This window comes from Rhipicephalus sanguineus, chromosome 6, assembly GCF_013339695.2.
Source record: "Rhipicephalus sanguineus isolate Rsan-2018 chromosome 6, BIME_Rsan_1.4, whole genome shotgun sequence".
Taxonomy (NCBI): Eukaryota; Metazoa; Arthropoda; class Arachnida; order Ixodida; family Ixodidae; genus Rhipicephalus; species Rhipicephalus sanguineus.
In genome coordinates, this window is record NC_051181.1 from 133849709 (window position 1) to 133871112 (window position 21404).

General features: G+C 46.8%; 1 protein-coding gene across 8 annotated transcripts in view; it reads right to left on the reverse strand.

Annotated features, from left to right (window-relative positions):
* Positions 1 to 3760: 3760 nt before the first annotated feature.
* The window catches only part of LOC119396471 (plasma membrane calcium-transporting ATPase 2), a 332288-nt gene continuing 314644 nt past the window's right edge, over positions 3761 to 21404 (reverse strand). Inside the window, exons 27-29 of one of the 8 annotated variants that reach the window (XM_037663709.2) lie at positions 19293 to 19361; positions 13961 to 13990; positions 3761 to 10978 (exon numbers count right to left, since the gene is read on the reverse strand). In XM_037663709.2, coding sequence (XP_037519637.1) covers positions 10700 to 10978; positions 13961 to 13990; positions 19293 to 19361 — 378 coding nt within the window. In that variant the 3' untranslated portion in view covers positions 3761 to 10699. Of the gene's footprint in view, positions 11039 to 13960; positions 13991 to 19292; positions 19362 to 21404 lie in introns of all 8 variants that reach the window. The other 7 variants (XM_037663705.2, XM_037663712.2, XM_037663710.2 and 4 more) reach the window with 7 other exon arrangements.

Consider the following 21404-nt stretch of genomic DNA (forward strand, 5'->3'; position numbering starts at 1 on the left):
CTACCTACACCGCCAACTGAGAGCACCGTGCGAAAGAGAATGTGTGAAAGATATAAGGCGCGTTCGCGCCGTGTCCAGCCCTGTCGAGTTAGCTTAGTCGGTAGGGCGTCGGGCGCTTGCCGTCGCGGCCGCAAGATCGTGGGTTCGATTCCCAGCGGGGGATCTTTTCTTGTTTTTTTTTCTTTCTCGCCCGTTGGCGTCCATTTTATCAACGTGATGCCAACGTATATCCGTGACGGATGTACTTGGTGGACCCCGGCATAAAATACTTTCGTGTTAAAAAAAAAGTATATGCTCGCGTTTGTCAGCTGCCCAATAGAATGGTTATAGACAGATTTACCCCGACACTTACTGCCATATTTACCGGCAGTTCCGCTGAGAGCGGTGTATGGCATGCATATTGTTGCGGCACGCGCTACGACCACGCAAGCAGCGCAAGCTAAAACGCTGTCCCAACTACGACAGAGAAAATAGGCGAAGCGTGACGTGCTGCAGACAAGCCCTCCAAGCAACTCCCGAGACCTGACCTTCAATGAGCGTGCCGCATATGCTCTGTCAGTACTAAAACAGCCCGGTAGATGCAACGGATATCGTGTGTCCGTATGGTTAAGTTGCAATCGTAAAGAAGAGAGAGAGAGCTGTTCCTCCAAGTTCTACGCACGTGCAGCTTCCCTAATAGTGCCTGCAGAGCTGGCTTTTCCGCAACAACAGCCCCGATGAGGGGAAGCCCACTTCTGTGTTTCTGCTAGGCCTGATGTGCGATCTCTCGTGTTTTAGATGCGAAGCAGCTTTTGCTCGGGGCTGTGTCCGTCCTTCCATTGGCGAGCGTCCGCTCGAGAACCATGTGTGCTGGCACGCGCTAGCGCGTTCGGGCCTGTGTAAGAGGTTGGGTAAGACGCTGTGACCTCTCCCCCTTAGAACCATGTGTGCTGGCACGCGCTAGCGCGTTCGGGCCTGTGTAAGGGGCTGGGTAAGACGCTGTGGCCTCTCCCCCTTACACTCTCTCAGCAATCATGTGATCGTATTGGGGAACGAGATTCTGCAGACGCGCGGTTAACCAACGCGTTGTCTTCTAGTCAGAACGCGCTGGCACGCGCTGGCACGCGCTAGCGTGTTCGGGCCTGTGTAAGAGGCTGGGTAAGACGCTGTGGCCTTTCTCCCTTACACTCTCTCAGGAATCACGTGATTGCGTCGGGGAACGATATTCTGCAGACGCGCGATGAACCCACGTGCTCCCGCGTGGCGTGGCGATGAACCCGCGTGCAGTGCTCCAACAAGAGTTCGGGACGAGTAACAGCAACAGCAACTACAGTGAATTCATGGTGTGCTCCACTTGCAAGGACGCGTTAACATCGGCCAAGGTGCCCGTGATGAACGGAACTTTAAGTCGACCCATGCGCTGCTTCGCATCCCCACATGGTTCCCTTTAGTGTGAGATGGTGTAATTTTTTAGGGGCGAAGCTCCTTAAGGCGGCACCCGTTCGTCCCTCGCAGTCGTAGTCGTAGTAGTCGTAGTGCGTAACCAGTCTTACGCTTTGACCTCCAAGGTGGTGCCGGTGGGAGATTTTTCCTGTGCGTTGTTTACAATAAAAAATTCGCAGCGTGCGCGTTAACTAAAAGCCGAATTCTTCTGTCTCTCATTCCCCATTAGCAGCCATTGGCATGTTCCAGTAGGAAACGTTAGTAGAAGTAGAAGTGTAAGTGTTAGCTAAAAGCCGACTTCTTCTGTCTCTCATTCCCATTAGCAGCCATTGTTTACCTCCAAGGTAGTGCCTGGTGAGATTTCTCCTGTGCGTGATTAAACAATAAAAATTTTGTTCAAAACGCCGTTGATTGATGAAATAAACCAGCGAAAGACGCCAGATGTTTTGTAAAAGCAAAACGAAAGAACGCCAGATGTTTCTAACGCAAAACGAAAAGACGCCAGCTGCTTAACGAAAGACGCCAGATGTTTTCTAAAGCAATGGTTTTCTAAACAATGAAAATTCACAGCGTACATGTAAAATTAAAGTGAGCTGCAAGTCGTCATAACTCATCGAACCTTTAGTATAAACGCGCCCGATCTCACGTCGGTGATGATGTACTGGGCAGAATTCACGGAAGATTCACGGTTTACCGATGAACCTCCGCAGCTTCGCCCACTCATCATCATTCACTCCGTGGATATTTGCTTATATCCTGCCTCTTGAACCTATCCCGCTTGGATCAATTCTTGGTAAGCAGTATGCAATAAATAAAATAAATAAATGTAGCGTTTACCCTCTCCCCTCCCCGTAGTGCCGAGTGCAGGCGGCGAGATACATATTCAGTTAACCGGCTTGTCCATCATTACTCTTATCTCATTAAATAGTTCTTCTATCTTCTAATTCACATAGACAAGCTGTGTGATGTTAACGAAGCAAGCTCAGCGGTGTAGTGGCTTGGCAGATGGTGCGTGTAGGTCTAATTGGGTTTAAACAGGCAGGAGGTGAAACGGATGCACGGCAAAGCCAGGGCGATTGTTAAGTTCACTGCCAATTAAAGATGTGGAGGAACTTCAGGTTCACCGAAAGTGAGCCAAAGACAGCCGAAGATGTAGTTGACGCCTCTTCACCTGTGAACAGAAGCAAAGCAGCGGCAAGCCACGCGAAGCTTCCTGCGTGCCGGTAAACTTGTACGCTACGTCGCTGGTAATAGCTCGATCACAATAAAGTACTAAGTGCTGGTTTAAAGTCGATAGCAACTGCACAAAGGTAATCTTTGTCGATAGTTCCGAATCAATTCGGCACGTGGTACAACCTGTCGCCGCGTTGCCTGTAGCATTCCAAAACACGGGGCAGTGAGCTGAGCCCCGTTGCTCTAAATCTTTTGATATTTTAAGTATGCATGGGTTATACAGAACTTCCAGTGCATGGCCTCAAAACAAGCGATTACGCACTTGCAGGTTCGATTCGCAGAACGCCCGCTTCAGAAACGAGAGGGCACAGGCTCCGACTTACACAGTCGTAACTATGCCTTATAACGAAATGCAGCACTGTAACGGCGTCATTTCAGCCGCAGAATTCTTATCGACAGTCTAAGCTCCTAAGTAGTATTTGCACTGGCGTCACTGTGGCGGCGAGAATCTGCAGCCATCTCATCGAAGAACGTGTTTCCGACAAAAATTACCGGAAGAAAATCTGGCGCTAGAATGAACGGGCGCTCCGACAGTATTGGAATCGCTATGTTCGAAGGGTTCAAAACAATTTTTGGATCTGGCACGTCGATTATGCTCACATTTCGCTCTAAATGCAATGATTGCACAAGTGCGTAGTGTTTCTCTTTTCACGAGTTTACACAAATACGAGTGCTTATAAGAATGTAAGCTAATAAAGCGCCATGAATAACGCAACGACCGCCTGAGGCCAGTAATACGAACATTAGACGTAATACGCAATTAAGTCATGCACTACCCACCGTAGCCATGACGGCTGCACGATCACAGCGCCAGATATCCCTCCAGTGAATACAGTAGGTAACTATGACGAAGTCATGTGACAATCATGACGTCAGATAAGCACTACACATGAGGTTATGGCGAGTGAAGAAATAGCTTACATGCCAATAAATTGTGGCCCTACTTAATGCGGCACGTGCTGAGCTCTTGGGACGTATCTGCTCTAAAGAATGACGATATTCACTTGAGGATAACGTCGTCATTCTGGTCGCAACCCGATGCCACAATTGCCAGCGCGCGCATTCGGCGCGGCGCCTGGTGGCGGAGAGAGAGACAAGACCCGGACAAGAGCTGGGTAACTTTATTTCGCAACAGAAGATGAAGTTGATGATTCATTTACAATGGCATTGAACGGTCATTATGATGCAGAATGTTTCAAATGCAAAGCACTTGCCGCGATGTACCACCGATAAGTTGTTGCATAAATTACCCCTGAAAACAAGTGCGGGCATGCATTCAGTATAATTAACACACAGAATTTTTTTTACGTCTCACTAGGTGTTATATATATTTTTTCCAAGACTTTCGTTTTTTTTTTATTTCTAGAACATTCACTTCATGATGTGCTCATAGAGGAAAGCAAAGCAACGTTTGAACAAGAGGCACGCAAAGGAGAATATAAGAAAGCTATGACAATTTTGACGAAATGAACATTGACGCGCAAAGATGGTCGTCACACAAGCACGCAGCAGGCAGATCGGTGTATAGAACTCTCGCGATGTGAAAAAAAAAAAAGGGCAAGTTTAACAGGAGGAGTGACACAAGTTTGCTTTGCAGATGATTGCAGTCGTGCGAGTTCTACCATTAAAAAAAAAAAGAACAATATTCACCCAGACTTTCCAAAACTTGACCACAATGGACGTCAGACACTTAAAAGGCGAAATACAACTAGCTTCTAACACCACAACTGTGTGTAGCATTTAAAAAGTTTCAAATGGGCCCTAGAATGGTATCGTGACCATCGAAGATGCCTACAGTTTGCTAGAGATAGCTTTAATGATATCTTAGACCGACCCACCCCAACGGCCAGAAGCCCTGCGTGAAGGGAAAGCTACGGACAGCTTGGTTCCTCAAACGAGATCGAAGAAAAAAAAATAGACGGGAAAGGGAGGTTAGCAAAAATGAAGACAACAGCCAAACAAGAAACCAAAAAACTGGCGCGATCGTTAACAGTCAACAGCAACTGGCAATAATAACGGTAATAGCTTACGCATAGTTTTACGCGATGTGTGAGTGTGTGTTTGTGGTATGACTCCCTATAACTGTAAAAGCGCCCACCCCCAAAAGGACTTCTTGCAACTTCCTTGAAACTCGGCCACCGCTCAGAACGTGAGAAGAGGGCGCCCTGAGGCGTCGTCGAAGACGCGTGGTTTTTTAAGCGCACAATATGGCCTCGCCGTAAAGTCTAGACCCTTAACAGATCGCACGCGCTTCCTCCCGCCTCCGGGCCTCTTCGGCAAGGTGCAATAGCGTTGCTAGTCTCTAAGAAACAATACGAAACGGAACGGTGCAGGCAAACGTACAACTTTGGCTACTGCGTAGAACATGCTTTGAAAGTACCAGGCAATGAATTCGAAAACAAACACGAGCACGGGAAAAACTGACGTGCAGGGAAAAACACGAACGAGTAAACACTGAGGTGTGAGAGAAAGTAAACGTTCAAAACGCCGCGAAAGTTGGCGTTAAAAAAGTTTTGTGAGCGCGTTAACCGTGCGACCCGGGAGCTCAGCCTAAGGGCACCGATATTGGAACGCGAGGCGTGCAAGCACGTTCGTATCAGAAATAGAGGCGACGGAAGACAAGTTGCCCAGACCACGCGATCCAAACGAGGCTTCGAACATGAGTTCGCCGCCGTTGGCGTTGAAATTCGGTTGCTACAGATGGCTTTGTTAGGTGCGGTTCGGTGACTTGCTCTTGTCACGTATAATGCGAGTCGCACTTGGCTAGAGTGATCAACTGAGCTGATTTGAATGCCGCATTTCGTGCGAAAAAGTACGGGCCGATGCTACTGTAAAACCACGCCTGGTCATGTATGCTCGGCCCGTACACCACATGGAACATCTCGAACAGCAATCTGCCAGTCACTTGATCACTCTAGGCAAGTTCGATTCACACCGTAAGAAACGGACACGGATATACGTAGCGCTGTGCCATATTGGGTCTCCGTGCACGAAGTCGAAAATCGCGCAACGAAAAAAAAAAAAAAAAGCCCCACGGGAGCGAGCCAGAGCGAATGTTAGATCAACACCCCTGCTTTCCAAAACGTACGCGCCCAACCTCTACAGATAGTATATCGTGGTTAGTGTTTAGTCGCGTAAAGCGGTGAAATGTTACGATTCTGCGAAAATGAGCATTTTCCTCAACTTCTACACGGATGTTTTTTTTTTAATCCGCTGCTCACCCTCCCCCATTTCCTTTTACAAGAGCTTTTCATCTGGTACTCTTCTTCAGTTGCCGATAACCGACTCTGCCCTCGTCGCGAGTACAACTTCGCAAGCATCTCCACGCTTCGAAAACCTTGCACCAGTCTAAGCTCGTGCGGAAAGGAACTAGATTTCCGCGCTCTTGCCTTCTCACTTCGATCTTCAAGCGACGGAGTGGCGAATACTACAGTGGCCAAGGCACGCTCTGCATCTCGAACGTGCGAATTAGGAAAGCAAGATGTACATATATATATATACCTATAGATGTAACAACAAGCTGGGCAGTATGCCCGTGACGTCAACGAGTGGCGTATGAGAGAGGTATAACAGACAGCCAGCGTAAAAAAAAAAAAAAAAAAGAAGGTACGGCGGAAAGCAACGCACGCGTGAACACTGGACTCCTCCTGAAGAATGCAATACCCCTCCGCAAAGTGACATCACCGGCCAACCGGCCCCTATGCAAAGGAATACGTCTGTCGCTCTCAAGCTCGGGAGTATACTGTTCCAAGACTATGAACACTTTCAGCAGCGCTGTCAGTCTTTCAAGTATCTCAATGCAAGGCTCGAAAACCGTTCCTGCCACAAGCGCGAGCGGCCTCCGAACCTCTGACGAAAGACTGTGCGTTTGTCGAAAAACGGTTGGTCGCCATCATTCTTGCTGCGATTTTCCTTTCGCTAATGCTTGCTGCGTGCCGGTTACAGTGCGCTAATCTTATCCTAATGTGTCTTACGTTCCTTCGGCGGCGTATAAATCGCTAATTAAGGAATATAGACTGACTGAACTCGAGAGTGGGTTGCTCGACACGCGCAGGCCCATCTTGTCCCGCTAACTTTCATGCGTGACTTGAGTTCCCGGTTTTAGAGCTATATTCGTGTTCCTGCTTCAATTTTGTCTGTGCTTCCCGTCATTTGCCTATTTCCCACTTTTCTTCATATCTCGATCTATATTTATTCCTTCCTCCCAAAAGAGCAGATAGGCTTTGTGCCTCCCTCTGTGGCAGTGGTCAGCCTGTTCCCATACCCCATTTCCTTTGTGTCCTTGTAAGTGTACGCTTACGTATCAAATAACAACTGCTGTCAGTTACGCACGTTCATAGTCCTCTCAAACTGGCTGGACGCAAAAAAAAAAAAAAGAAAAGAATCATGCTCGCAAGAATCATGGCGATCCAACGCGCCTCCAGATCGAGGACTGCGATAAGATCACGCTACCAGGAGGAGTACAGTTCCTTATTGGCGATATTTGCGCTGGGCCGCTTGAAGATTATTAAAGATTATTAATTGCGGAGGGTGGGGGGGGGGGGGGGGGGATGACGGAGAACACTTGAGCGAACGAGTGCGGGTCACCGAACGCATTCGTGGGCTGTGGCATGCACATGCGATAGCGAAACATATTGCTAGAACGTGGTAAACAAACGTATAGACAAAACGACCCCACGCTTATTCCGAAAAAAGCGGTGGGTGGGGGGGTGGCGGAAAAGATTTGAGGGCATGAACGCATTATGTCAAAAAAAATTTCGCCTTTGCTCTAAAAACGGAGTCGACATTTCTCGAGCCAAGCTCGGGGGTGTATCTGTTAATTTGCATAATGTTATTTGAGACGATCTCATTCTTTGGCGTCCCTGTCTCCGATACGTTGAGAAACTGCGCAACCAGAGAAGGCACGCGTCACGTTCTAAAGAAAAAAAAAAACAGTGAGCTTTATGATGGCATTGAGTATGAAGCTGAATTCGTCTCTTCTGCGTCGCGAAAACGATGGTTGTTTTGCTGATTCATCATGACTACTGCAGTCGAGGGAACGCGAGTTATGTGAGGCACCACGCTCATGCTTTAGCTTAGAACGAGCTCGGCCAACGAACACAAAACGCATTTCCGTCGTCAGTTCCTTTTTTTTTTTTCCTTTTCAATATCGTACAGCGGGACCCTTCAGTCTAAGACATCCAGCACGTCACTGCGCAAGTCTTCCTCTTTTTTTTTTTTCAGCTTTTGTCTTTGTTAGGACGCACGCGCAACCAAAAAAAAAAAAAAAAACGAAGGCCAAACTGCGACAACAGTGCAAGCAAGGCAGAGAAATTAAGAAAGGTAAAACGAGCATTCAAAATACGAAAAAAAAAACCGAACCATGCATTCCGTGAAGAGTAAAACAAACTTTTCTTCACCGAGACTCTTCTAAACGCGAGAAAAACCCCCGTCGTATTCGTTGTACAAGTGCAGAGCTGGCGCCAGCGTTGCCGACCAAATCGGTTTTTACCTCGGAAGTGACAAAAAGGAGACACTTTTTTTTTTCTTGTTATAAGAGAGCGGGTTAGGTCGGGAAGGTTAGGCATGTATATCTCTCTGTATATTTATATCGTATATGTATATTTATATATATGTATATATGTATATGCCATAGATATATGTAAGGAAAAGAAAGGAAAGGAAAGTTGGTATGTTCACGAAGCACTTTTTTTTTTTCTTTCTCAGCAGCAACTTTCACACTTTGCATTAGTGTTCTCTTTTCAACACCACGAAGAAAACTGGAATCTCTCGATACTTGGTGAAGGAAGGGGGTGTGTTATTCAATCTCTCGAGGATTAAGGAATAACGCGGAAAGAAGGGAAGAGGGCTATACGGGAAAAATGTGCGGGTTACGTCACGGGCTCCGCTCGCTTCACAGCCAATAAGGCGCAGCCGCGCGAGCCACGTGACACGTGAGGTCATGTAAGGCAAGAGTGACGCGGGACGCTGGGCGCAATAAACATTTACACAATTCCAACACCTTTTTTTTTCTTCCCCTCATCTTTTGTACGCGTCTTCGATCGCCTCCGTTATGTTACAACTCTAGACGGGAGGGTGTAGGCGTACACTCAAAAACTCATTCACGCATGCTTCTTCAGAGACGCGAGGTGCAGTTTTAATAGCAAGAGACAGGCATTGGATATCGACCTTCCGTCAACAAGGCGGGCAGCCCTTTGCAAGGATTCGGAGTTTACACAAAAGTGGAGTGCGGGGTGGGTGGGGTGGGGGTGCACGGTGGGTGAATGGCATGTCTCTCTCGATAACAAGGTACAACTTCGGCAACATGCAAATCTACCAAGCCCAACAAAAGCCGTACGCACGGAGGCCAGGCGGGGACAGCTTGAGCCATTTTTTTTTGTTTTGTTTTGCTTAACCTGCGCGGCCGCTACTATGTGTTTTCCGCTGCTACCACCAGCTCCGGCGAAGTACTGAAAAAACTTTGCTACTAGTATTTTTTTTTTTTTGCGTGAAACTGCGCGCTCTCCCCTCTCTTCCCCCTACTTACTCGCGACATTGCAATGTAATGCTAAAATAAATGCTCGTCATATATTTATATATATATTTATATAATCTGTATAGTATTTATATTTGTATACGACTAACATACAATTCAGCAAGCACTGCGAAGTAACTAACAATCATGTTGTACGACAAGTCCTCTGTCACAATTTGATTCGTAAGCGAAATTAGTGAGAAAGGGGAAGGGGGCAATGCGAGGGGTTAAAGTAGAACGATTTAAAGCACTTTACGAACACACTGCAGACAGAACAAACGCGTGAAAGAGTAAGTAAACCTGTGCAAAAAAATAAAAAAAGGCTAAAGAAAATGAACTCACTCGCACGTTTGGTGTAGCATTTCTCGAGTACGTTTCTCTAATGCTCCTCCGGAGCGCTGCCCAGCGTTAAAATATGCACAAACTTAACGGAGCTATCTCTCTCAGGCAACCTTGTCCCAACGACACTTTCCGCTAGCATTTTTTTCAAGCTCGCACACACACACTGCAAAACATTTCCACACCGTCGATCAGTTTTCGTTTCGTCAACGATAACACCGAGTGCCTTCAAAGCTTTGATTGACGGGGCGACACCGGGCGCGGGCGCCTCGAGGTTGCCATGACAACGTTCCTCCATCTTATCCGCGACCGCTCAGCCCCACGAGCCAACAAACCGCCAACAACCGCTCAAGTGACTGAACTACAGTGCCGCAACCCGTGCTACCGACACTCGCACGTCGGTTCGTAACCGATATAGAATAAGATCGCGACAAACTTTGAGCTACGTAAGAAGGCAGGAAAAGAAAATAAGAAAAAAAAAACTGAAAGAGCATGAAAACGAGAAACTGCACTTTTTTTTTTCTCTCTCAGCGGGCACGTGCTACGTAGCGGGGGAGATAGAGCGAACGGATGCAGAGACGCGAGTCTCCGAAGACACTCGCCTACATTTTTCTTTCTTTTTTTTTTTCAATCTCCACGCATTTCGCTCTGTTTCCGTCGCACGTCTCGGCTAACCTTCGTTCAATGGCATAAAAAGCCAGACCTAGACACTGACACACATACACGCATACACATACAAGACAAGGGCGCTGCTTCTCGCAAGTGCGACTGAATCAAATGTCGTGGCCGAGGAAGCCAAGTTCGGCGACGGGCCGACAGGTGCGCGAAGTAACGGTAATAATGAGAGGCGGATGGGCCAGACATGGGGGGAGGGAGGTAACACGTGCTGTGTGCATTCGAGATATCTCTCCGGCGGTCAAAGTGAATGCGCGGCAGCGGCGTGAAAAGGAAATCGGGGTCGGCGACACAGGCACACACACAATGTTACAATCGAAAGCGACGCTGTTAACAGCGCCATACGGCGCGATCAACGGGAACTCGGGGAGACAAGAGAAGGGACAGTGAGAGAGAGAGAAAGAGAGAAAAAGCGGCGTCATCATCGTGGTAGCGTGCGCGTCCAAAAAAACACACGGGCATGGAGGAAGAAGGGCCGATCTCGCGGCCACTTTTTTTTCATTATTTTTTTTTCTTTCACACGGCAGTCTCGACACTGTGATTGGATGTCGCGTCGCCTTCCTTGGGGCCACCTGGCGGCGACGACGCTTGCTGAGGTTCCCGGCCCGGGGGCGAGGAGGCAGGGGCGGCGGCACTAGGTGCCGCCACCGATGAGGCAGCCGTCTCTTCCTTGGGCGAGGCGAATCCCGCAGCGGCCGACGTGGACGTGTGCGGCTGCGAGTGCAGTTGAGACCGCACAAAGCCGGTGCCCGTGCCCGATGGGGAAGCAGCCGACGCCTTCCGTAGGAGCGCGGTCTGGTAGGCAGGATTATTGCGAGCGTCTAAGTTACTGCGGAAAGCATTCACTACTCGGATCTGAAACAGGCCAGAAAAAAGGGGGGAGAGACGGGGGGCGGGGGAAAGGGGGGAGTCCAGGCGAAGAAGATGGCGGGGGGAGAGAAAAGCAAAGAGAACAACACGGGAGCCACGAAGGCAGGGGGGTAAGAAAGAAAGAAAAAAGAGGGAGCGGGGGCGGGGGGGGCAACAAAAAAACGTGTGAGTACCAAACCAAAATAAAGAGAGAGAAAGAGAGAGAGAGAGAGAGAAAAGTTCAAAACAAAAATGCAGCAAAACAAACGAGAGCAAACTAAACGAAGCTTCAAAACAAAACAATGCTCGCAAAAATGAAAACCAAAATATAAAAAAAGTATGAGGCAGCACAGCCAGATAGCAGCAAAAAGGCGGAAAAGATGATAGAGTTTTGTCGAAAAAGGCAGAGCAGTTGCAGCAGCACCCATATTGGTAGAAATAAGTGGCAACCAAATGCACGATCACTGCCTCGCTCAGGCTGAGACATATCAAAACTGATCCACTACAGCTATGAGATAGTGCCGCAGGAGGTAAAAAAAAAAGTCAGTGCGTGGCAATGTAGCGCTAGTGCACAGAGGCTGTGCCCTCAAAGCTACAAGAGGCTAGCTCTACAGAGAGGCGCCATACTAAGCTTGAAAATCCACGCTGGCAGAACTACTTAATGTTAAAGCACTAAGAGAGAAAAAGGGGGAGAGAGCAAGCTGTCAAAGCCATTACAAGTGCTTGCCTGGGGGGTCACAAAAATAAGGAGTAGCTCGGGAGGAGAGAAAAGTGCCAATACATACTATTTCGAAGTGCACAGAATGAGAGCTTGCAATCACCGTGACACTTGCACTCTCCCAGTGACACGGGCAAATTCAGAAATGGTCCATCTCACCCAACAAAACACAGAACAGAATATGCATGGCCACCGACTGCATGGCTTTGCGCAGAGCTGTGCCTGAAGGCAAGCATGCTCATACCAAAAGAATGCATGCATCCAATCGCAGCTGGGTGGCAGCGGATCCTATTCAATGGTGGTGCGCACTTGACACTATGGTGTGCAATTCCGATAGAGTAGCTACAGGCTCGACTCCATTGCAAATAGCATCCGCTGCCACATCCAGTGAACTTTTCAGAGGCACGACAAAACACACATACACACACAGTGGACAATCCTTGCCAAGGTGCACACCCCAGCAAAACAATCAAAAAAGCATATTATAGAGCCTGTTATGTTAATGCAACGCGGATGAATATGTGGCTAACCACGAGAAATGGTATGAGCTCGCACTGATAACCTCATGTGCTTTTGTCGTCTATGCTGTTTGCATGGTTTTGTTGGTTTTCAAGGTAAACAGCTGCTGAAAATCAAAATGGGCAGCCAAACAAGAAAAAGAAACAAAAAAATGCAAACATACACATTAAGATTAGAAAAACCAAGACATGCGCACGAGAGCTCGTATCTTTGGTCTTTGTTGCTTGACAAGGTTGAGTATTTGAAATCAAGTATTTCATCAAGTGCAGCAGTGTGGCGACCCCCAAGTGTCGACAGCAGGCAAAGAACAAAGGGAAATTCCAAAACCGATATGTTTACAGTCAGTCTGTGACGGTTGTGATCATGGTGGTGGTGGTGGTGGTGGTTGTAGGTGTTCCTCCAGTGTCCCGCGCAGGTCTCGGCAGTTTCAGATTCTGTGGTGAGGTGGGTTGTAGCAGGTGTTGTGTGTGACTGGTCTGCGATGTCTTCCTCCAGATCACCTCTCGGAGCCGTTGTCCCGGTTTCTGTTCATTCACTTTTGTGGGAACTTTGCGCACAGTCACAGCATGCTCTTTCGAACACAGTGCGAACAAAGTGCCATGGACATGTACAGCTGTTTCCCCTTGTCACATTTTCCCGTGATGTCAAACACGTGTCGCGTGGCGTGCGCTGTTGGTCACACATTGCGGGAAAACACAGTCGTCGACCTAAAACCAGGACCCTGCCACCAAGACAGGGTGCGGGGACCTGGCTAAGGCGGCTGTGTTTGCCAGTGCCAAGACTGTCGTGCTACCTTTGCGCACACACCAGAGGGCGGTGACCAATGAGCGCAGCGCTACGCGTGTGGAAGTGAGGTGACCAGTGTCTCAGAATTTCTCATTTCGTCACACAAAGCCCTAACAAACAAAAAGACAAAAAGAAAAGAAAGGCAGCTATGTGTTGCACGGCATGTATCGTACCAAATGCTTTCGTCCTGTCACAACTGCTTGTTTGTATTCTGAGTCTCGTCCTTTAGGAGGCATACAGAAAAGAAAGCGAAGCTGCCTAGCACAGGAAACCACATCACAAACGAAACCAAACCATAAAGCAGCACAAGCTAGCAAGGCACTAGCAACACTTGTAGCTCCAAAGCCAAACTTTCATCACAACAGGCATCACTGCACGCACTAGTAAAAGAAAAAAAAAGGGACAGACCGCATCACTTCCCCTCTCTCTCCTTGCGTTACGAAAGCTTAAAAGAAAGGGGGGAACCTCCGGACAACGCACGCGCTCACGAGAGACGACGAGAAAGATCCAAAAGGAGTAAGCCCACCAGACAGGTTAGAACACACAGTGGAGAGTAAAATAACTGCGGGAGTCAACACCAGAGGAGGCACTAATACAGCGTCAGCAGCGGCATACGTAGCAGCCACAGCAGCAGCAAAGACAGCGGCATGCAGGCGCACACACCACACAAGACCCGACAAAGCGTGTCACCATCACAGCACAGGAAGTCGCAACCTAACTCCTGGGCAGAGAGAGAGAGAGAGAGCGATAATGACGGCAGAGTATGCCATGCGAACGACGCGAGAACTGGTGAAGCGCGGTAGGAGAGAGAGGAGGGAAACTGTCCACTCGTCAAGGCACAAACAGAGATATCCATGCCAGTTGCGTCGCAGTTGCGTGCCTATAAGTTGAAGGTTTCAACTTACTTGTTTCGCCAAAACATCAGAATGATAGGCCTGCATGCGTAAATGACAAATGGAGTAAATTACACGCTCTCAGAGGCACCAAAAGAGAGGACAAACAAGGCGTGAAAATCAGAAAAAAAACAACAGAATGTTGCAGCTCCTCTGACGGAGACAGAGTCTGACACGAAAACAAATTATAAAACAAAAAAGCAAAAGAAACCTTGGTAAAACTGGGCAACCAGAGTCCATGATTCGTTGGATACAAATGCTGCTGCCTGTGGTGAAAAATGCACAAGAAAATGATCCCAACTTGATTTTTACCACAGCCACATTACAATGGGTAAATTTTTTTTATATGCCATATATATACATGTACAAGAGAAAGCCAGTCCTAGTGTTGACGTAAGGGAGAAAGGACGGTAGTGAGAGTGTCAGTTGGTAATTGATCTGTACATTAGTAGTGTCTTCCCAAGCAGTTTCCAATGGTCAAGCAAGTACAGTGTCTGTTAGCAATTGAAGCTCACATGTCATATGCACAAACACATGCTAGCTATGGGTGTAACTGACAGCCTGACCGAATGCAGAAATGCACTAAGTATGAGTGCAGTATAGCAGCATTACACAGAGGACCTGTAATTTGAGCAACCTACTTGAAGATCTCGCTGGACAGCAACATAAGTTGCACTCTAGCGTGGGTAATTAGACCAATAACTATGGCAACGACAAAACAGCAAAATATTAACATATTAGCCCTCTAGCTACTGAAGCTAGCTCGTAAAAGCGGTAGAACGAGTAGCCAAGTAACGAGAAATTCCTTTACAACAGCAGTTCACGAAATGATGTAAAAATAAAGAGACAATACAAAACAACAACAAAAAGAAAATTAAACAGAACCAAGGGGAGCTAGGTGCAGCAGATGGGGCAGCAGAGCTTCATTGAGAAATGACGCCGTTAATTGCTAGATTCAATGCGACAAGTAGCCAAGGTGATAGTTCAATCTTCTGCTACTATCAAATGGCACTTTGTAGGTTGCTATGTTCATCGAAAGCGTGTCAGCTGCCGTCCTAAGTGCAATGCATGTCGTCGTATTAAAAGCATAGGTTAGGAAACAGTCTGAGTAACATTCCACAGCGGCCCAAAGCGCAGCTCACTGCAAAATCAGCTGACAGAAAGTGGTTCTGCGGGAAGGTACTACTAGTATCAAGCAGTGCACAATGCAAGTAGCTCTGCTCCACAATGCAAACTGCGCCTAAGTCGCAAGCTGAAACAACGAGCACTACTAAAAGGCAAATGCAAGGGACAGTAAGTCCATGCCACCACATATCCTGCAGACAAGATGCTATTGCCGAGCAACATTTCAGGTTTTTCCTCCAGTGCAGCTTCTTTTAGCCATCCAATGTTAGCAATGAATAAAGCCCTCGAGGTAAATGACAGTTAAGGGTGTCAGAAGCTCAAGGTTAACCATATTGTGGTTCCAAGGATTTTGCTTTGCACGCAGAACTTCTTGAAATCACTGGCTACCGGGACGCTGTTTGTGAAACACAGAGAACGTGTATGGTTCCCACTAATCGTGTCCTATCATGCGCCAAACCGTTAATTTTTTTCTCAGTCGTCATGAGACTCTGGTAGCCCATGTGCTCATAAAAAGCAAGCTAACAAAATTTTTTCTCATCAATTAAGCACTGTAGAACCGGTTGTAGACCATCAATTAAGCACTGTGTAAGGTGTCAAAGCTCACACTGGGCTGTTAATGTTTTCGCATTGTCCTAGCCTTTTGTCTATACATTTTACTCGTACAAATTAGTGTCCTATTATCCAATTAAGTGTAATGTTGAAGAATGACGCTGCAAAGTTTTGCTCTGAACAACAAACTGACATCTCTCCTCAGTTTCATTAGGAATTCCTGATAAGATAAAAAGTCAATGCAGAATACTGTGCTGCATGGCCACACTGCACTAAATAATATAGGTAGGAGTGCAATGAAACTAGCCCAAGCACACTTTTAATCTATTGTACTGTGAGAAAAGAAGCCCTGTTCTGTAATGCTTTTGCAACAACTGTGTTGTACACCGTATCCAAAGGAGTCTTCCATTATACCTCACAAGTCTACCAGTTTCGTACACTAAATTTTGAATTTGCTGCAGGCTCAGTGTTAGCATAGACTTAGTGGACTTGCCAAAACATGTGAATGCTTCATCTGCCGCAAATTACAACAGAGTGAGTACTCTGAGCATAAGAAGGCGAAAGAGAGAGCTGCTCCAGTCAGCATTCCAAACAACATGCAGCTACTGCACACAAGAGAACGAACAGCAGGCCTCAATGAATCAAACCAGTATGAGTAAATGGTATTTTCTGTCAGTGTACGGTGTGGTCACGGCAAATGCTCTTGTGTTAGTCGAGCAAAGGTTCACGTGGCAACAACGTTGTAGGTCAGAGGTATTCAAAGTGAAGCCCACGTCAGCACAAACACCGAAGCGTTGAGTATTGCTCGCAGCAAAAGCCATGCTTAAGAAGACCCCGACACTTACCGGGAAGGCCACGGAGCGACACTTTGAACACCCCTGCTCTAGACAACAAAGCTACAAACTTTTTTCCTTGTGTGTCATTCGTGTGCACAACACTGGCTGCCACTTTTTTTTTTTTTCTTTTATACAAACACATTTCTTTTGCGATGCTGCTTTCTGTCCAACAAAGGAAAGGAGGAAACGAAAAAATGCAAACTGCCTGCCATTACCATTTAAACGCTCACGTCTGCCATGAAGTATAAGACAATGACAAAAAAAAAAAAAGGGAAATAGAACCATCACTGAACAAAGAAGTAAGGCAACAAAATGCAACCTACTCTACAGAAGTAACACCACCACTCCCACACTGTGCAGAACCAAGCTCAGAAAAGCAAGTGCAAGCAGTTAGTACTCCAAAACTAGACAGTCCAAATTAGGAGAGAAGCCACACGAGTCTAAGTTCGTCAACGTTCATGCCAAGCACAAACTGCTAATGCAGGACAGATGTGGGGTGCCACCCAATTTTGTGCTTGCTCACAACCGATTGTGATGGGGCTCGAAACACAGGGTGGAGCATTAGCCTAGGTTTAACCAGTTTGGTGAATGTCCAGAGAAGCACCCTGGATCACTACTGCCCCGATCGTAGCAAATTGTGAGGCTGAACGTAGGCTTACGATGATGTCCTTGCTACAAGCTTCAATGGCACATGAACAGAAAGCAAACTCAGGGACAACCTGCACTACGCCCAACCTTCCCTGTGCATTGTGGCTCGAAGAGCACAAGAAAAGCACATAAATTTACGTCTCAAGCTTAATTTATGCACCTCCTAAAAAAAAATTTGCATCTATTGCTGAATGCTGTGTAGATAGGTGATGGAGCAGAGCGCACAATGCTCGTCTAGCAATTGAAGGCTGCTTCGTGTGCTAATTTTACGCGTGCACCCACACAAAATAAATCCAGTGTACACGGTAGAGTAAATTCACCTGCCATTCTATAGCCTCCAGAAAAGGCATTTCTCCCTCCTAAAGCACACAGTGCCACCATTTCTTCTGCCATACAACGTTTTCCATGTGGCATCACTGGAAACTTCATAACTTCTAGGGTTTTACGTCCTAAAACCACATTATGCTTATGAGGTGTGTCATAGTAGGGGACTCCAGATCTGGAACTTTAATCTGCAGCAATATCCGAGTACACGGGTGTCCTTGGATTACGCCTCAATCGAAACGTGGCAGCCAAGGCCAGGTATTGAGCTCACGTCTTCAAGCTTGGTAGGAAGACACCTTGCCTGCTAAGCTAACACGGCAGACCAATGGAAACTTGAAATCGTGACATCTTGCAAAGGAAAACAACAAGTACTGGACAAAATGAAATTGGGCAAGAAATTTCCCCTTTTAGTTATAAATTTAGTTATAAATTGAACCATAAACGGTATTTGCTCTCTTACCTGGGCAAAATTTAGTGTCTAACTGCCTTTTAGAAATTCTATTTTTTAGTTATAAATAATACTGCGAATATGTTAGCAGTTGAATGAGAAATTAAATTTGCTCTCTTATCAGGGCAACATTTAGAGTGTAAAACAAGGAGAAATGGTAATCCTTTCTTTTAATTCAATAATCTTTTAAACGTAGGGGCATTTCTTTGGTTATCACTGTTGACTGATCTGGCTACATAACTGCCTCGATACCATGACATTGCATAAAAACAATTAGTGATAAAACCTAGCCCCTACGAGAAATTGAACAAAGCCCAGGCTAGCGGCGTGGTGAGCGGGCGCCTATCCTCAGTTCCACAAGAACTGCGTAGAGGACGCAGACTATGTACGACAGCAAAGTGGAGTAGCACTTCTGCCGTCCTACTGTCATAGTGCACGACCAACGTGTGTAGAATTAGGAGGTCTTTACAGACAGCCAGAGCAGTCAGCTAATAAAACAATGAAGACAAGTGGATGCCCTAGCCTGCTCCGTTCCGCCGGCTAAATTGTAGTTGAATAAAACATGTATGGCGTGTGAGTGTTTAAACATAATTTAGACAATCATTGTGTTCTGGCAGAATTTTTAAAATCATTGCTGGTTTATTGTAAGCAGCTGACAATCCTCCAAGTTCTGGAGTATGCAAGAAGCTTTTGTAACCACGTCTTTGAGGCCACTCGGTAGTGGCTGTGTTTAACAGCAACCTCCTCAAATGTTGTGCATGCCTTCGCAGCGCTTAATGTACAATGGCCAACCATCTAAGTGATGCGTGCGGAATTTTTTTTTTTCAACAACGAGCCACAATACATCAGGGAAGACGTCCGACAGCACTACACATCACAACAATCAAGAATGGTTCACCATCACTGCACGAGAGATATTAACACCACCAACGGCCAAAAACCAAACACTAGCTGACACATGCGGCTCAGTGACATCCTACAAAAAAACAAGAAAAAAACATACAAACAAATCAAAAGAGGCCGACGTGCCTTGTCCCATAGGTGGTCTGTTTGAGCCAATACCGAATCAACACATTTGTTTGTCGTGAGAACAAGTCCACTGTTATTAAACGTAAGGCGGCAAAAAGAGCCAGAGAAAAGTGAGGCTAATTAATGTTTCCATTAACACGCAAGAGATGACATAGAAAGGATGAAAGGTGCCAATGAGGTTGCGTGCCTGGTAGATCATTATCGCCACATGGGAAATCATAGGCGCATCCGCCAATACATAAGTTGTTAGTAAACATTGTCACTACGTACAAACTAAGAGCTACAGAGCTAAAAAAAGTTTTAAAAAATTATAAGATGGACAACGCAGCAGGCACAAGGTGCAGGACAAAGAAAAGAGGGTTTCCAACAGCTGAAAGAGTCTTACAGCTTGATCTGTTGCACTCTTGCTGTAGGGAACTGGAATCAATCGATCCTGCAACTCTCCTCCAATCACCTTGGGAAATAGCATCGGGAGGGGGGTCAGTGTTAACCCAGCCAAAAAAATGAGCTGACAGAGACGCACTTTCGTTCAAACAACCCTTCGCAGCAAAAAAAAGAAAAAAAAAAGACCCCACCCATTGCGGTGGGCTTGGCCTCTCCTTTGCCAACCATTTTGCGGGGGAAAAAGAAAAAAATAATGGCTGCACCTGGTGAAAACAACATTTGCAGTTCATTTGCCCTTGACAGATTTATGTTGTGAAGTGATGCGCACATTTTCGCGACGTTTCTTGTCCGGCCAGCTCGTCATCTGCACAGTATCAGTGCCGGAAAAGGGGCACTCAAAATGGCTGAACTTGACGCTTCTCTGCACACCAGCATTGTTTCCGTCAGGCTGTGAATCCTCACGCATTATCCAGGAACTGCTAAGTTTATAGACGGCAGAGGCTTCTATTGGTTACTGCGCTCCTGTGGCTGTACACAGCCAATGATGTCAAAAACTGACAAGCAAAAGAAAGAATTACAAGTATGCATTCACATAAACCTCTGTGTTGAAAATTTCAGTCTTGCTTCTCACTTTGTAGAGACAAAAGATTTCCTTTATACTGCTCAGAATGTGTGTACGTGCATATATCCTTTCAGCCTATTTACGAATTCAACTGCAACAGCTTTTTGCACGAGGTTAGCACAAACATGGCTAGTCATTTATATGGCTGCAGTGAACACATCTGATATCAACAGGCGTTGATGTATGGCTAGTCTACAATAAGTATCAAGGTTCACATTCTGCAGTAACTGCAGCGAGCAGCCACAGGAGCAAGGCAAAGACGTGCTTACTGGTTCCTTAACCGATCGACTGGTTTTATACCCCTGTCACACGGCCACCACCGAACTCCGTTTATCTCCGTTCCGCACTGAACTCCTTAATGGAGCTTAACCAGAATGGAGTTGTGGCCGTGCTACACGGCTCGGTGCAAGCTTTCGACGGTTGCCGCATGGGGCAGAAACACCGCTGATGCGCTCGTCGAAACGTCCAATTTTTTGCCTGTGCAGTCGCCTTTAAAGCAACAAAAACGTGTTTTTGTGTGCTGACAAAGTGCTCGGAATCACCATTGCTGTCACAGTGCTTGTTTGTGCTCCTCACACGTTCAGAAACAAATATGGCGCGACGCTTCACAGCGGCGGCTTGGCGAGGCGTTGGTGTGGAGAGTACAGGCGCTGATGTCCGAAAAAATACAACTAAAACTTACACTACGGGGTGTGAAATGCTACGCAAAAGAAGAGCATAGTTTTTAAAATTATAACTGAGCTCATTAGGACGATTTTGCTAGTGCGGTTTTCAGCGTAGCAGTAGTTGGCTGGGAACGAGAGTACTCCATCGAGCCGAAATGGCCATTACTGAACTCCCTCCACCGAAAGCTCCATTTAACTTCCTCAGCGAAATGGTGACCGTGTGACATGAACCCCATCTCCCTCGAGGAAAAGACGAGGGAGTTAAACGAAGTTCACGGGTGCCCGTGTGACAGGGGTATTAACTACCCCTAAGCTAAAGGGTAACATCAAGTGGCCGCCAGGTAAAGTTCTACGGGGCTGAAACCTCGGCAAACAAGTTGCCTAAAAAAAAAACGCACATTTTTTTTTATTATTGCTCAATCACAAAACCGCTGACGAGACTGGGAGTTGATCTGGAGGCTTTTTCCTTGCCAGCAGAGTGCTGTGGATCCCACTCATGGTTATCCGTGACGTTCGAGGCAGTTAAAACAAGGAAACACTCTTGCCAAGTCAATGTGGCAAGCACCCTTTTGGGAGAGTGCCAAATCGCAAGCCAGTGATGCAAGCCAGTGATGCAAGCCAAACGTGCACAACCCTCGCTCCACGCTTGACTTTCACGGGTTCCTTTTGCATAGCGACTTGTGCTAAACCCTGTGACATCATGCAGCAAGACCTCGAGCAGGCGTTCCATTTCTCAGAGGGTTGGCAATGTCATTAGGCCACTGGCAGGTTTAATGTTACATAGCCCCTGTTTAATGGCTTGCTTCATCATACGTTTTACATTTAC